The sequence below is a fragment of the Pygoscelis adeliae genome, unplaced genomic scaffold (assembly GCF_000699105.1).
Source record: "Pygoscelis adeliae isolate BGI_AS28 unplaced genomic scaffold, ASM69910v1 Scaffold686, whole genome shotgun sequence".
Lineage (NCBI taxonomy): Eukaryota > Metazoa > Chordata > Aves > Sphenisciformes > Spheniscidae > Pygoscelis > Pygoscelis adeliae.
This window is the reverse complement of record NW_008825050.1, coordinates 114,294-130,383: the sequence shown is the minus strand read 5'-3', so window position 1 is coordinate 130,383 and position 16,090 is coordinate 114,294. Positions and strand designations below refer to the sequence as shown.

The 16,090-nt window shown below is 37.0% G+C and overlaps 1 protein-coding gene across 1 annotated transcript in view; it reads left to right on the top strand.

Annotated features, from left to right (window-relative positions):
* The window catches only part of YAP1 (Yes-associated protein 1), a gene marked incomplete at its 5' end in the record, with an annotated part of 92,407 nt that overhangs the window by 45,019 nt on the left and 31,298 nt on the right, over nucleotides 1-16,090 (top strand). The window contains 2 exons of the mRNA XM_009326349.1: nucleotides 5,144-5,259; nucleotides 13,416-13,529. Coding sequence (XP_009324624.1) covers nucleotides 5,144-5,259; nucleotides 13,416-13,529 — 230 coding nt within the window. The remainder of the gene's footprint in view (nucleotides 1-5,143; nucleotides 5,260-13,415; nucleotides 13,530-16,090) is intronic.

Below are 16,090 nucleotides of genomic sequence, written 5' to 3'. Positions count from 1 at the left end.
GTAGATGAGGCGCTTAGGGACATGGTTTAGTGGGCATGGTGGTGTTGGGTTGACGGTTGGACTCAATGATCTTGGAGGTCTCTTCCAACCTTAATGATTCTATGATTCTATGAAACCAGGACACACACCTTGTGCAAGGGCAGATCAGTTCTCTGTTTTTAGGATTGGTTTTATTTTATTAGTCTATTAGTGTCTAAAGGTTATTTTCAATAAAATAATAAATATGATTTTTTTGGTCTTTGGATTTCCTACTTCTTTTCCATTGTACTTTAAGAAAAAAAAACCCAACAAACAAACCACCACCCCACCCCCCAAAAAAACCAAAACAAAAAAACAACACAAAAAAACCGACAAACCACCAACTCTTTAAAACGAGGTTAGAAATTGAATCTGACAAATCTTCAGGCATGTGATAGTGTTTAATGGCGATAAAGATTTCTTTCAATTAGAAATTCTGATTCTTAGTAACTGCAGAAATGCTCTTTGCATGTGTAAAATGAGAACATTTTTCTTTTCTTTAAAGTTGTTATTGTCAATATGTAAATAATTTTTATATGACTGTAAAATTTGGAGATGGGTGGGGAGAGGCAGCTTAATTTTCTTCATAATGCACAGCACTTTGAAAGTGCTTTTTGGTGGAGGATGAGGGGGTGGTGTGGCTTGGAACAGTCACTCTTCTTGATAGCAGAATTGACATAAGTTTGCTAACAAATATTTAGCATGTTCTGGGTATTTTAGCTTTGTTTTTCTAAGGCCTGTTATCATAGACCTACATTTATGATACAGTTTAAGTTGATTTTCTTATTTTATACAACATTTGTCTGATTTAACAAGGATTTGCTTTACCTAGACATAAATGAACAATAATAGATAGTGTAAGATAGCTAGCTGTTGGATTTGAGAATTTATTCTGTGAGGTAAAATGTCTTATGTTCCTTGATTGTCCTAGAGATGTTGATTTTAATTCCAAGACTGTTTACTCATTTTGTTCTGTGCACACAGTACGGAGCTGTGATTCTAGTTCATGAGTAGGTAGAATTTAAGTTTAATTTGATAGTACTGTACTAAATATAGTGGCTGATTTATGGGTTTCATTGATTTGCTATAATTTGCTAATATTTTTTAAAAATTTTGAGGTTGACAGTAGTGCTTTATCAAGATGTGGCTCAGGTCACATAAAATAGAAGATACTGAATGTAGGGATTGGGGCAGTTGTCATGTAATGCAGCTACTATGGGGGGGGGGAAATTAGTGCAGGGAAAGATAATGTAGTGTTGGTGTCAGAGTTCTTGTTATGTCCATTTAGACCTTTTCTGTGCTGCTATTCAAAACAAGGAAAGATCTTTACCTGTGGAGAATGTCCTGTTTCCATACTTAAATTCATAATGAGAAATACGTAGTGTTTATAGTAAGTTACCCTGGTGCACACGCTGCAGATACCAAACAAATGAAGACCTATATTCCTTCCTATAGTACTAGGATTTATTTAAACATTTCATCCGTATAAGTGGGGGTTTGCCTGCTTTGTATTCTGTAAATTGATGAGCACGATTTGGAAGTTGTGGAAAAGAACTTGTCTGTTGTGTTGTGTTTTGGGTGGTTTCTTAGTATATAGCATTCACAAACTCAGGATATGGAGCAGGTAAGATACATGTAAGGACTGTGGTTTGAGGGAGGTTGAAGAGAAAGGTTTTGAGGGGAGGTGTGGGGTAAATGGATATGTAGGTCAGGAAGCACAGAGCTGAGTGGGAGGGAACAAAGAGTTTGCCTTATTGAACCAACCTTATGATTAGTATGATTTTAATGTAATCAGCTTGCTTACTTTGAGAGTTTTCTTCTGTGGGTGTTTGCTCTGAGAAGACTACTGGTAGGAGTTTAGTTGGTAAAGTAAGGAACATGCTGACTCTTCTCAAGTGATACTCAGCTAGGGAAAAGTTGGAAGCTGCTGCCTAAAAGAGCTATGCATGTTAACAACTCCATATGAACATTAACTATACTTTGCATGGTATGCTTAAACAGTCTTGAGGAATTGATAATACTGTCCTTGTGCTCCAAATTGGAGGTACTTTTAGAATTGCTTCTTCCATAGTCCCTTCATCTATCCCATATTCAGATATGTTTGGAAAAGCTGGTGAATGTTGTTTGTGTGTTCCTACAGTTAACTGCAAAAATGGTTCTGTAATGCAGTGAGACGTTTTTCCTTCTGTTTCTTACTCTATGCTCAAATAGCATATAAAAACAAAGGCTATATAAAATGTCAACTGAAGGTACATATTTTTAATTCATAGTATTACATGGTTTTTTATAGGAGTTAAATGGAAATAAATGAACGTGTAATCATGAGTGCAGTGGTGTTTTCTGAGTTTCCACTGTTACCAGAACTGCGTTGAGTAAATATAACAAATCAGAAATAGAGGGGAGGGGAGGAGTAGCACGTGCTGGTACTGTAATTTAAACACAGTCTGTGAAGCATTACTGTGCAGTGTTTTTACATCTGTATTATCTTTACCTGCTTTCACTGCTTTGCAAAACTGACCAGCAGAAAAGTGGAAAAAATAAACCTTCATACTGGAGAATATATATAGTCCAGTCCAGTATATATAGGGCAGTCTTTACTATGTTGTGCCCTGTTTTATAAATAAATAGGCTAAAAAGGAAATAAACAAGTCTTGCTGCATGTGGCATGTTTCTCAGTGGAGCTGAATATTGGAAAACATAGGCAACCAAAGATGCAGTGTGCTTAATAGTACCTGTATTAAATGAGCTGTATCGTGGAAACTAACATGGCAGTGACACTATTTTAATTAATGCTGTAGTAACAGGGGGGTTCCTGTACGCAAGGGAAAACTGGCAGTAGTTGCCACATGCAGACAGATTAGAGCTTTGTTTACTGTTATATTTTTCTACAAATAACATTCCTGCCTATTTAGTGACCCTGCTACAGTGTGTCTGTAACTCTTTGACCTGGAATTGTTTGTGTGTATGTTTAGAGAGGGTAAAATATACATATCTTAAACCAAAACTTTTTAATAAGCCACTTTGTGATACCATCTACCTTATAACAGAAAGTCCCTTCAATGATTAGAAGGTGATAACTAATTCTACATAAGTTATTATTTTGGTGACTACTGCCCCATTTTATGATCGTCTGAATTTGTATCTATTCATTCTCACTTGTTTTAAATGAAGTAGTTACAAAATTTAGTATTTGGGGGGAAAATACCAACTTTCTGAATGTCAAAGAACATGTTACAAACATTTACTAATTCAGTGGAGCACATTTTTATTAATTGGAGTAAAGGGTTTCATTAGTAAGTTTCTAGGCATAGCAATTAGTTGCTTGGGGCAGGGAGAAAATAATACTGTTTTGTTCGTCCAGTTTGACCTATGATGAGGTCTTAATTTATGACCAGAGCTCTTGGATGTTGTGGTCATGCAAATACATAAACAAAGTTTGGGATTCATCTCTTCTAATGTCAATGTATTTGACCTAGTTACGTTCCCTTCTTCTTGAAGGAGAAAATAGGCCTGATTCACCTTCAATACGTTCCTTAAATTGATCAAATGAATTGCATTCTAACAGTGCTTATTTAGGTTCCTTTCTCATTCGTGGAGAGCAGGGTGACAAGGTCAGATGTCAGTGTCCACAAAGATGCTGGTGTTGAGGTGACCAACTCTGAATTATTTATCCCTTTAGGATGTCTAAAATAATAACAGTACCAGCCCCTAAACTTGAATATGCCTTAAAATAAGAGAAACTGTGAATTGGGAACATTGCTGCACAATTATTATTTAGTCCCAACAAGAAGATGGAAAATTTACAGCCTGATTGATAGTTCAGTACAAATACGCGTTGATCCACCAAGATACATACAAAACATGATGCAAGACATGGGTACAAAGTAGAGGTATCAGTTGGAGTACCTAGGTTTGAACTCAAATCACCAATAGAATTTATATTGCAGCTTTAAATGTTGTGTTTTTGCTGAAGGAAACGAAAAAGGGCATTCCATGTAATCCAGAAAAAAGTAACTTCAAGGATTATTAATGTAAGGAAAGAATGGTACCCAGTTAATGATGCATTGGATCCTAATTGATAACAATGCTATTTGAATATGAATTTTAATTGATACCAGTTCCAAATGAATCAATAACAAGCTTTGTTGTCAACGCTCAGTGTGTATTAGTAGTTTTATTTTTGTCCATGTGTACTTCTTGGAGCAGTGTTGCTTAATGGCATCAAGATAATGTTGATGCTTGTTATGAATAGCCTGCATTTGTTATTCATTAGCAAAACATGCTAATCATACTCAAAAGGTGAAGTAATCATTCATTACACTTTTGTATTTTCATTGAATTGAATACTTTTGTGAATGACAGTGCTGAATGTACTTCCCAGGTTTTCAAAACAGATAAATCTAAGCTCCCAAAGTTTTGTAGTTAGGGTCTGCAGAGAGCTAGTTGAGGTGCTTGACAGTCCAGCTGTCCTCATCTTTTCATGTGAAGTTGAAAGGCAGCTGCACATCACTTTCATATTACTGCTCTAGTGTGACTGGTTACTTAAATTACCACAGAGAGATTGTTTGGTTGTCAGTGGTGAGGGGAGCAGTCCATCAAATAATCTGAGGATGTAGTCTATGCACAGAAAGTTTGGGAACACTAATGATTGCTCACTAGCTAGTTCATTACAACTCCCTAGGCACTGAATATGAACTCATCATGCCAAGTTACTGGACCGTGCTTGAGATTCCAGGCATAACTGGCTTGGTTTGAAAGGCTCTGAAGTCACATTTAAAAATGACAAGTAACTAATCAATGAGAAAAGGAGGAGAATGTTTTATTCAAGGGTACAACTTCTAGTTATGGAACAACAGTCTAGGTTACAATATTCATGTTGAGCCTTATCTCACCATTGCTCTAGCTCTTATCACTGTAGCTGTTTGTTGGGGAAGTGGTAGTGGCCAGAGTAAGGGTTTGAGAATCTGACATACTGTAATGCTTGGAAAGAATCCAAGCAGTTCTTGCTTGGTTTTGAATGTGGCTGTTGTTGGCAGGCTTAACCTTTTGCTGTTAAACTTTGTGTGCTAGCAGGTCATTGTTGTGAATGCATGACTGTCCTAACTCTTGCTTTGTTTTGTCTTAGTCACATTGATCAAACAACAACATGGCAAGATCCTAGGAAGGCCATGCTTTCCCAGATGAATGTTACAGCTCCCACCAGTCCTTCCGTGCAGCAGAACATCATGAACTCGGCATCAGGTAAGCAAAATTTGTATTTATCAAAAAGATAATACAAACGAAGATACCACTAGCTATTTTAACAGGGGGGCGGGGGGGAGGAGGAGTCCAAATCTCACAATTGTCCTTCTAGTTATCCTGGTTTTAAACTTCAAATTTGTTGATGCTTGATGCATCAAGCAAGAGACTGATACTTAAGGTAGGAGAATTTGTATATTTATGATGTCAACAGAAAGTATCCTGTAGTTCTTTGGTTTGTGTTCTTATTTTTTCAAATGGATGATTCAAACATTTAAAGAAGGAGAATTTTTGTCTAATTTCTTCTGACTGAAAATGCTGTTAAATTGATGAAGACCAGAATTTCCATTAAATTAGTGTCAATTTACCTTAAAGCTCTGCAGTGTTCTTCTGCCTCCCCTTGCTCACTTACTAGACTTGGTAAACTCCCATTCAGTTACATTTCCTACATTTCTTATGAACATCTCATTTTTTCTGTCTTCTCTAAATAAATAAAGCAAACACTTGGAACATCTTGTTTAGAAGGAGAGACGTTTTAGTTTTCCTCTTATTTTCCTATCACTTCGAAAATCCTGTATCATGATGATTATTCCTCTAGCTGAGGAAGTCTGATATCTTTTCGTGGAATATAGAATTGTTTTTCTGCTAGTTTGGGGGGTCCGTCACTAGACAGCAGTAAAGTGTGCTTGTTCTTGCTATAGAATCCGCTGTATGTTTTCAGAGCTCTCTTGTCCAGATGGTGCAAAAAGCAAGCAGATAAATTTGGTGCCATGCTAGTTTGACTGCTGCACTCTTCCCTGTGCTTTGTCACCTTTTGTCTGTCACTGAGGTTCATGTTTTATTTCTTTTCTCACAGTGTGATTGTATTTTGTGTATGTCTGCTGTTCCTGTATTTCACAAAGGTTATTCTCTGGTGCTGCTTTTTGTTGTCCATTTAGACAGCTTTGTTTCATGCTGCAATTCATATGCTGCAGACAATACCAAAAGATTAACAGGCATGACAAACTGTGCTGTTCATGACTGAGTATTGGAGGGGAAGCTAATCAAACTTTTTGCTGGCTAGGCCAGGAGGTTGGATTATCCTGGAACAAATGAGAGTCCTGTTCAAGTTCAGGAAGTCGTGATTCGGGGCAATTAAGGTCTCAGGCTCTGATGTGAAAATACAATATCTGTGATTATTTTTTCTGTAAATATATCCCAGGAGACCTGCAGCAATAGCGATGACATGTTTTTGCAGGGACACTTCTGAAGAACAGGGAATAGGAAAAAGGAAACAATTCCCTTGATCCGTCTTGCCTTTTGGCATATCTGATTTGTGCTAAAACTAGATGCTTGCTGTTTGAATATTGATATAAATTCTGTGTTTAAAGATAACTCCTCAAAATTTACATTGTATCAAGAATTAACAGGAAAAAAATATTGATGGTGAAGTAGGATTCATGTTATGTACTTAGAAAGAAATGAAGGGTCCTTAGCAGAAAAATAAACTGGTTAGTTGTAAGTGGTAAAAATCTAAAAGAGAATCTAGCAATCGGTACATGAGGATTATTTTAAAAAGAAAATTAAGAATTTACATGTCATTCACTGACGTAAGTGTGTGAGCAAGTGATCCTGTATAGATCTTGTTGCTCATGCAATAGAGTTGAGACGTTTAAGTGGGTTGTCTTGTGACTTGAGAAAGCACTTATTTGAATACAAGTTCATTAAGCATTTATTTTTAATTTCACAGATGAAACTGTATTGAATATGAACTGAAAATATCGTAAAGGTTTTTTTCCCCAGTGCTCTGAATTTGATAAAGTACATGAAGAAATCAGAACTTCTGTGTATATTAAGTTATAAGTTTACGTGGCATTGCTTTTTTTGAGCTTAAATCAGTTGAAGGTAGTATGACTTGGAACTGGCTCTTTGGATGCACCTGCTTACTCTTAACTTACTTGCATTTAATGAAAGTCTGTTTTGAATTAAATAATATTGAACCTGCATTTATTGTATAGGATTCTGTTTCTGATACCTGATTTGGCAAATCTTTATGTACTAACTTTAAGTTATGACTGTATATTTGTTTTTACTAAAGTTTCTTATATCTGGTTCTGTTACTTTTTACTGCTGAATTCATGGTAACTTATGCTTTCTTGGTGACCTCATAAAGAATGAGAGAAATGGAAAAATCAAGTAACCACTTCAGCACAGTGGAACTTAAGTCTGAGTGCTAACGTCATAAATATAAGACTACTTAATGTTCTAATTAGGATATTCATCCTCAAGAACTGGGAAATAAAGTTGAGACCTTTAAGACAGAAATTTCCTGTTATGAAATATTGCTGGCAATGAAACATGCCCCTGTGCTTTGAGAGCCTTTCATGAAAGATATTGGGAAAAACCAAGTGCAAGTATTGTGACAGCTGGAGGTCACTGACTTGCAAAAAAATGTTTGAAATGCCACAAGGGAGAATGTTTTCCTTTCTGTATGGTTCATCCTTGTACAGCGCTCAGTAATTGTAACTTCTGATTAAGGGCTACTGTCCAAGTTTTAGTATATTTAGTTGCAGACTGCCATAAGAGCTTGTGAGTGAAGTTGCTGTGGTAAAACGTAAGAGAGATTTTTAGGAGCTGTCTTGAAAGCCATTGGAAGCTTCCACTATTTAGAATTAAGAACAGGAAAACAAACTGAAGAGGGAGAGAGAGAACAGAAAGCTGCTGTCTGCATATTGAAGATAAACCTGTTGTCTTTTCTGGATGAATAGGATAAGTGGAGCTCAGGGGAAATGGGAAGAAAGCAAAACTAGAAGGTGTGGTAAGGCTGAAGGCAAGTCAGAAGAGTGTTTAAAATCAAAACTGGTATAGGGAAGATGTAGTTTAGCATGAGGTTGAGATTTTTAGGTTGTTTTTCTTAAGAAATCCCACCTCTTGAGGCGGCTAAGACTGGATGAGAATCCAGGTATTTTGCTGCAAGTTATGTTTCTTTAAGGAAATTAATAGGCATCTGAACCAGCTTCGTCTGTTCCTGGCATGAATTTGTGAATGAACTATTTTGAGTGTTAGTAAGCATACATCCTTTACAGGAGGGCATCAGTATGTGGAAAGTGAGGATTTTTTTTTTCCCTGCTTGTTTTGGTTCTTTGATTTTTTTTTTTTTTTTCTGTCTCAGTCTTGCTGAACTTAGCTTGCTACATGTAAAAAACTAAAATGGTTTGGGCCATATGTATGCAGAGAAACGCAGTGCTTTGCTAGATGGCATTTGTTGGTTAATCTTCTGTGAAATAGGACTGCATCTTCACATCAATAATGGAAATAAAACAGGCCTGTTACTTCTAAATATACAACATGTATACAAAAATTAGCCTTGACTGTTGTGATTTTTTTTCTGTGTGTTTCTAACTTTATGTTGTTCTGTCTTGATTAAAACAAGACAAAAAAACAACAAAAAACCCCCCAAAACAAATGGTACATTGTTCTTCTGAGCAACCTCTCCTATACATTTCTTACTGAGGTAAAGTTATAAATTTGAAAGTAAACAATGCCTGTTTCTTATACAATTACAGTTGATATAACAGAGATGGGATAGTAATTGTATTTATATACATCCAGTCTTCAGATACTACTACTTCCTGAATCACGCTTGACAGCACTGCTTACTTTAGCCTCTTCTGCTTGTGCATAGACATTAGACAATTAGCTTTGGAGCAGATTACCTGTCTTTGTCCTCTTGTCTTCCCTCTTACATTGCAGTTTTGAATTGGGCTTCCCGGTGAAAGTTTGTAGACCTAGTGTAATTCTGTTGTCTCTTAGGGGAAGGCTATAGTGCCATCTTAAAGGTTGGTAGGAACACGGGACACTCGAATTCATAACTCTTGAGGTTGGTTTTTTTTTCCCCCCTTGGTGGGCAGGAGGGTAGGGAGGAATATGCCAAAACCTAAAACAAGTTCTAGCTCTTCTCTTAATTCTTGCTCACTTCAGCTGCAGGTGTCTCTTCTATGTAACCAGTCATACTACAAATTCTGCTTTGTGTACAGTCAACACTACATACGATCTGTTGTGAAACTCAAGTTTATAAGTATCTGCATGACAGTAACGTTCCTTGCTTTCTCCATCTGCAAAAAACCCACCCCTTTTTTAATAGTGTTTTTTGTAAGTTTTACTGATTTGACAGAGTAAAGATGGACTTCAGGTAAATTTTGTAGACTTCTATTTTTAAAAAGTTTTGGAATCACAGTGACAGTGATTGAAGGGAAAAATTTCAGCTTTCACAGAGAAAGATTAGGAAGGTTCTTAGAGATCAGTGTTTGTATTAGGTGAAGGTGATTCCTCCTGTTGAACATAGGTGTTGCAGTTCCTAGGTTGTCCATGCATATTCTTTTAATATCTATATATAGATGCCCTCTTAATATGCATTAACCTTGTGATAACATACAGCTTTATTTACATTTATTTTACAAGTATGTATCAGAAACTGTAGGGACTTGCAAGATTTACTTTGCAAGTAATGTATCCCAGCATAGCTGGGATACATTTTTGCTTTTGTTACTCTTTCTGTTGCTTTCTATCTGCCAGCAGTGAGCTATGCTTTGCGTTCAAGACTGTGTTTCATGACAAAAATGGTATATTGAGAAAGTAAAAACTCACAAAAAATTGAGACATGCACCAGAGACATGCACATAGACTTTTAAAATTACATGTATTTATGTTAAGTTACAGCATTATATAAATATTTAGTTACAGAGGTATGCCTTATCAGTAGTTCTGTAAGGATGGCTTACATTTGGAAATTGGAATCTAATTTTTGCATAACCTTGTCTTTTGAAAGTACTGCAGTAAATGGTGAGTTCCCTAGAAGGGTTGTCTCTCCCTGTGCAAAAAATTTCATAGAATTGTAAGCTTATGGTTGTGGTTATAGTCAATTGACCTAGGAGGCATCAAACAGAACTAGTAGGAGACCATACCACAAGGGTATTGTTGGTGCTAACTGTTTACAAAGGTTCAAGGGGAGACTGGAAAAGTACTTGAAAGAGAGATGCTTTGGCACCTAGTAAGTAGACAGAATCTGGCTCAAGAAATCACCTGAGGTAGTTGGAGGCCAAGTGACTATTCATAGCCACTATATATACTTTTTGGGTCTATATGTGTATCCAGTGCTTTATTTAAAAGTTTATAGAGTCTGACAGTGACTAAATGGTCTGCTTTCAGCAATAAGATCTGTCCATCACCCCAGGCTAGGTGCCTGGGCTAAATGGTTAGACCCAGCATGGCTGGTTTTGTACAACATGGGCTACAGTAACTATGGAAATGTTAGTGAGAAGGTCTGAAGAGCAGCAATATAGAGCTGATGTAACTTAAGTCACTTAAAAACATAAGCTAATGCTGGGAATTCTGTTCCTATTGAGCCTTTTGGGGGAAAAGGGACATGTAATTGCACAGGAATTTTTCTAGATACTCTGAGTGAATGTGTCTGCTATTCTTCACCATGGTTTTCCATTTTTCCTTTGTTACTTGCCTCTTAATACAGAGTTTGTCAGACAGTTAGTTACAAAATCAGACTTGACAGTCTTCTGGTTTCACAACTGCTCACAAAACCAAGTAGGAATTACAGAAAGCAGTACTAATCAATTTTTGAACTAACATTTCGACATGTAGGGCTGACAGCAGAAACACGAGAACAGTTTACTGGCCAAGTAAGAAAGCAACATCATGATTAATGTCAAAAGTTTCTAGAGAGAAAAGTTCTGTTTCTGCAGCCATTGATGGCACTTAGCAAGGAAGACTTGCTACTGTGACAGCCAGGTGACCAGACAGACCTTTACTGTCCTGTCCACAGCTGTGCATTTTATTTAGAAAGACAACCTTGCCTAGGTTTGTCTCTAGTAAGCTAGTACTCATCAGATCACTAAATCTAATAAGCAGTATTCTTCCACCAGGTAGGTGGACTGATCAGCTCCTGGCATCCTGCTTCAAAGGCATTTTGGTTCTTATTTACTACAAAGGAACATGCTGGACCAGTATATGCTTTACTCATCTAGTTTTGTTATTCCTAGAGCCAGCTGGGTTTTTTGGGTTTGCAGTTCAAAAAATAAATTTCTTGCTGAGTTTCATCTCCAAGTGATGTGTGGCTTAGAAGGACTCTGAGGAGAATGGTAGCGAGAAGGTCTGCCCACAAGGCTAGGGTGTTGGCTTAGCAGTCAAGGAACATTTTTGGTTCTTCATTGGCTTCTACACTTGGATGATGTGGGGCATGTCACTGTGCTTCGGTGCCCCAGTCTTACAAAATAGCATCTCACTGATGAGCTGGCTGGTCTTGGGTATGGTAACAAAGTACAGGGTTCTTTGCACTGGAGCTTTCAATACTGCATAGAAGTGCTGTGAATATGTTAGGATTTATGAATGTTTTGCGGTGTTGTCACTCTTTCTTGCCTGTTCTGTTCACTAGCCTCTGATAAAAGCTGAGGTACTCTTGTTACTTGTATGCAGCATTTAAAGCTTGTGAGCATTAAGGATGGGAAGGAAATGTCCAATGGTTAGATCACTGTTTTTCCTCACTTGAAAACCTGTAGCTCTAGCGGTGGAGTAGTGAGGTTGCTAGAGAAAGGCAGTTTTCTGAGCCAAAATGCAAGAATTTAAATTAGAAATGGGGTTTGCAGGGGATCTTCAAAGACCACAGTAAGAAATTCTTGTCCTGGTTATGCCTTGGGATATTACTGGAATGCAATCGAATGATTATTTTACTCCTTTTGACATTTCTTCAAGAACATCTTTTGAGATTAAGCAAACGAATCTATCCATGATAAACATGACTTTAGGACAAAATGACAGGCAAAGAGCTAATGTACTTTGAACACGGATATAGTAGGTACTTCAGGCATTTATCAGATACACACACATTTTTGTGTGTATATCTGAATCTCGTGTGAAATGATGATGTTTGTGCATACTTAATGTATCTTACATTATGCAGAATGGTCTCTTAGTCCAAGTCAGATGGCTTTTGCTAGTGTATTACTACATTACACTGAGGAAGAGTGGAAGGAGCGGTTGAAATATGATGGCTTCCGGCAGCAGGCCTTGTTCTAATTTCTTTTACATTCTTAACATTTGTAGTGGATCTTTTGCTATATCATCTTAGGATTGTACTTAAATCTAAAGAAATACAGGCAAGATGTTCCTGTATCTAATTGAGGTATTTTTAAAAGTCCGTATCTATGTGAGTATAAGAATTCAAAAACATACATTTGTAAAGCACCTGCCAGATGAGATGAATGTAACTTTAAGAATAGTTTTCAGTAAGCAAAATACAGATGAATGTACATGATCATATAGAGATGGGAATGAGTGGTTTATGAACTGTATAGCGATGAAAGGTGGTTTTCTTGAAAGCTGCGATTTGGAGCATAAGGGAAACACGCCTCAAGACTCTGTGTTCAGACATTGTCTCTGGACTCCAGAACACCATCACCTACCTCCCTTGTACCATTTCCTAAATGTAGGTTTCCCTGCCTGTGCCTTCTTGCTCATAGAGGCATAGCACTGCTGTTCGTAGCACTGTGTCTCTATGTCTGCTCCTGATGTTTTCTTACTTTTACTTGTTCATTGCTTGTTTGCCTCCTGTTCTTCAGGTTTGTGTTTTTGCTTGCTTAAGCCTTTAACGCTTTCACAGAAGGTTATGGTATGAGGTAGAGGGAAAACGAGTTTTGTCACTTTTTAAATTGTTCGTGAAAGATAGAGGAATATTTCAGGATCTCGTCAGTGTTACCTTGTTGCTGCTGCTGGGCCTTAATCACTAGATGAACTTTCCCATGAAAGGTAGAATATTTCTATGCTTATTCTTTTTCCTGGTGCTCATGCTGGTTTCATTCTGGCAGGCTTGACTTATTGCTGGTTTTGTACTATAGTGCTGTAGCAAAAGGTAGTGTCAAAAGTATATGGAAGGATGCAAACAAGTTATAAAATTAAAGTCCAAATCCTAAATCAAAATGATAGAAGTGCTTTCTGTTCTTTGATTTCCCACCCGCCATTTCTTTGCCCTTATCCCAGAAATGTTAGGCATGAGCTTGAAACTCTTCTGTTTCATGTACTGTTATATATGTAAAATGTTGGAATTTTTTTTAGATCAATTTCAGCTGGAGCAAACAAGAGCCCGCCATCAACTCCTTCCTTCTATATTGCAGGCCCACTCCCCGATGGATGGGAACAAGCTATGACCCAGGATGGAGAAATTTACTACATAAACCATAAGAACAAGACCACATCTTGGCTAGACCCAAGGCTTGACCCACGCTTTGGTAAAAGTTCATCTCACTTCAGAGTTTTTGATTCGCTTCAGTTCACTTAGCTTTAATTTTGCAGGCATATTTTGAAAACTTTTTATAGTACGATTAAAATATATTTTCATTTGAATTATGGAGACCTTATTTAAATCATTATTTAAAAAAAAGAAAAAGGATTAGCATATATCCTGTAGGAGTGTATGTCACCAAAGTTTCTAATGCTAGGGGTTGGGATTTTGCCATATGATCCATACTGTTCCCAAAATTGGTGGCATTCAGAAATTACTTACCTAGAGACAGCCAAGCTCATTCTTCCCTTTAAAATTGCAAAACTTTACCACAGAAGAATCTTTTAATTCCCAAACAAATATTTACTTTCCTTGGCTCTAACCTAAAGAGGTCATTGTCAAATAATAATTTATGCTGTTTAAATAGACTTGAAACATATACCAGCTTATAATTCCAGCTTGTCACAGTGATGATCATGACAAAACTTTTGTTTTAAACAATATGGAGAGAAATGATTAGTTTTGTTGTTTCTACTTTAATAATCTTTTTGAGGGGTAAAGACTATCTAATATTGGAAATAGAAATAGTAAAGTAGGGATCACAAAGTCTACATGTAAAAATTTAACAAAATAGAACTGATTTTTTATAATGTTTCTGATCTATATGGAAAGCAGAGCTGCAAACATTTAAATAAAATATTGGCACTGATGACTATGAATAGCAATAGCATATAAATTAAGACACTCTAAACTAGTTTTAGATTGACCAAGTGATTGTTCTGATATATTTAAGGTGGTATTACAACTTTAGTTTTTGTGTAAAGCCATGACCTGTGTGTGTAAGCTTTATTAGCTGTATTAATTTGCCCTTGATGTGTTTTCCCAATAACTTACTATTTTCAACTGCTTTGGATTTTAGTTATTTTTCCAGAGCCATGGAAAAAACAGTAGGGGTAAAAAAAAGAAGAGATCATTGTGGTTTTCAGGCTTTAGTTTTGGACTCGGTGCAACTAAATGAAAACAGTGTGCAGATCACTGAGTAGGTCAGGCTGAGGGGATACAAAGCCTTTGAAGCTTTACAGGGGTTGACCTAACAACAACTGTGGGCCCCTTTTGGGAGAGGCATTAACTCCATGAATGCCATATAAACACATAGCTGCAAAACTCAACAGTCGCTGTTCTGTTTTCTTTTTCTGAAATGGCTGTTGGAAATTTCAGCATTTTTGTTTTGTAGGTTTGAGTGCTTACTTTAAACATCCATTTGCTCTTATGGAGAACACCGGATTGTCACACACTGTTTATAAACTGCTCACCAGCTTGTACACAGGTTGAACCACTGTGCAACTTGAGCCCAAAGGTGGGGCGTATGTTGAAGGTTGTCAGCTTTGGCAAATGTCCATGCTGGCTTTAACACCAGCCAGAGTGGCAGACCTGTTTGCGTGTTGCAAGAGGAGTGTGTGGGTAACTTGCAACTTCACAATTACTTAATATGTGAGTAAGGCTGAAAAGGAAGCAGTCATTTTGAAAATCAGTGTTTCCTTTTGCAGTTAAAAGAGGCAAGTCAATTATATTTACTTAAGTAATCTTGCAGGGTATGTATTTTTTTTTTCTTTATATTACTTTATAATTCCCAATGATGAGCTGGAATTATAAAGGAGTGTGGAAAAGGCTTTAATTGACAGAGGTCGTGAGTGAGATGAATCTTGTTTCTCAGAACTATTTTGTACTCCTGTAAATAGTATGGTCTAACTGTAAGGGCAAAAACTATTTGTCTTGTGCATACTGAAACTCCACCAAATGTTAAGGTTGTGCAGTTAAACTGAAAGAAGTTAGAAATGTCCAAAAGACTGCATAAGGGTTTCTTGCTGCATAGCTTCCCTTTTTGGGCCCACTGTGTATGTGTATCCCAGACAGGCTTGAGTACATGCCAAGGCTCTTTATTTTGTGGTCGGACTTTTAATCTGTTCCAGACCTTTTCAGTCAAAGAGCTCAAGTGTAACTGAAAGGGGCAGGAAAGGGAAAAAAAAAAAGGCATGTGGGCTCTTCTGATCTAGAGTGATCGCAAATAGAGACAAGCTGCTAGCTGCTGTTGAGCTTGAAGGAGTTTTCCTTGAAATCTTAAGTTGTACACATTGTATTGTGGTTTATGTTTTTATCATTTGAGCCAAGAAAATACAAAATCTTATTCGTGTTGCTTTCTCACTTGTGACCTCCTTAAGTCACTCCAGTAAAGAAGAAAAAAATCTGTTTGACAGAGCTAACTTACTGAGCCTTGCATTTATTTATCATGTGGAGATCCTCAACAAATATGTGCTGTGACCCTAAATAGCATGTGAATGACTCAGAAGTTTACCTTTCTGTGCTTAATATAGGTTGAAAATCCTGTTGGGTTTTTCCCCCCGAGGATCACCATACTCTTTTCTATTCCTGTGTTTTAACATAAGGGCTTAGTTTTCACTATTTTTTTGACTACTAACACTTTCAGAAGCAATCCTAGGTAAATTCATCTTTCCAATGTTGAAGCTTTTGATTATTACAGTGATACTAATGTTGATTGAAAATGAAGGA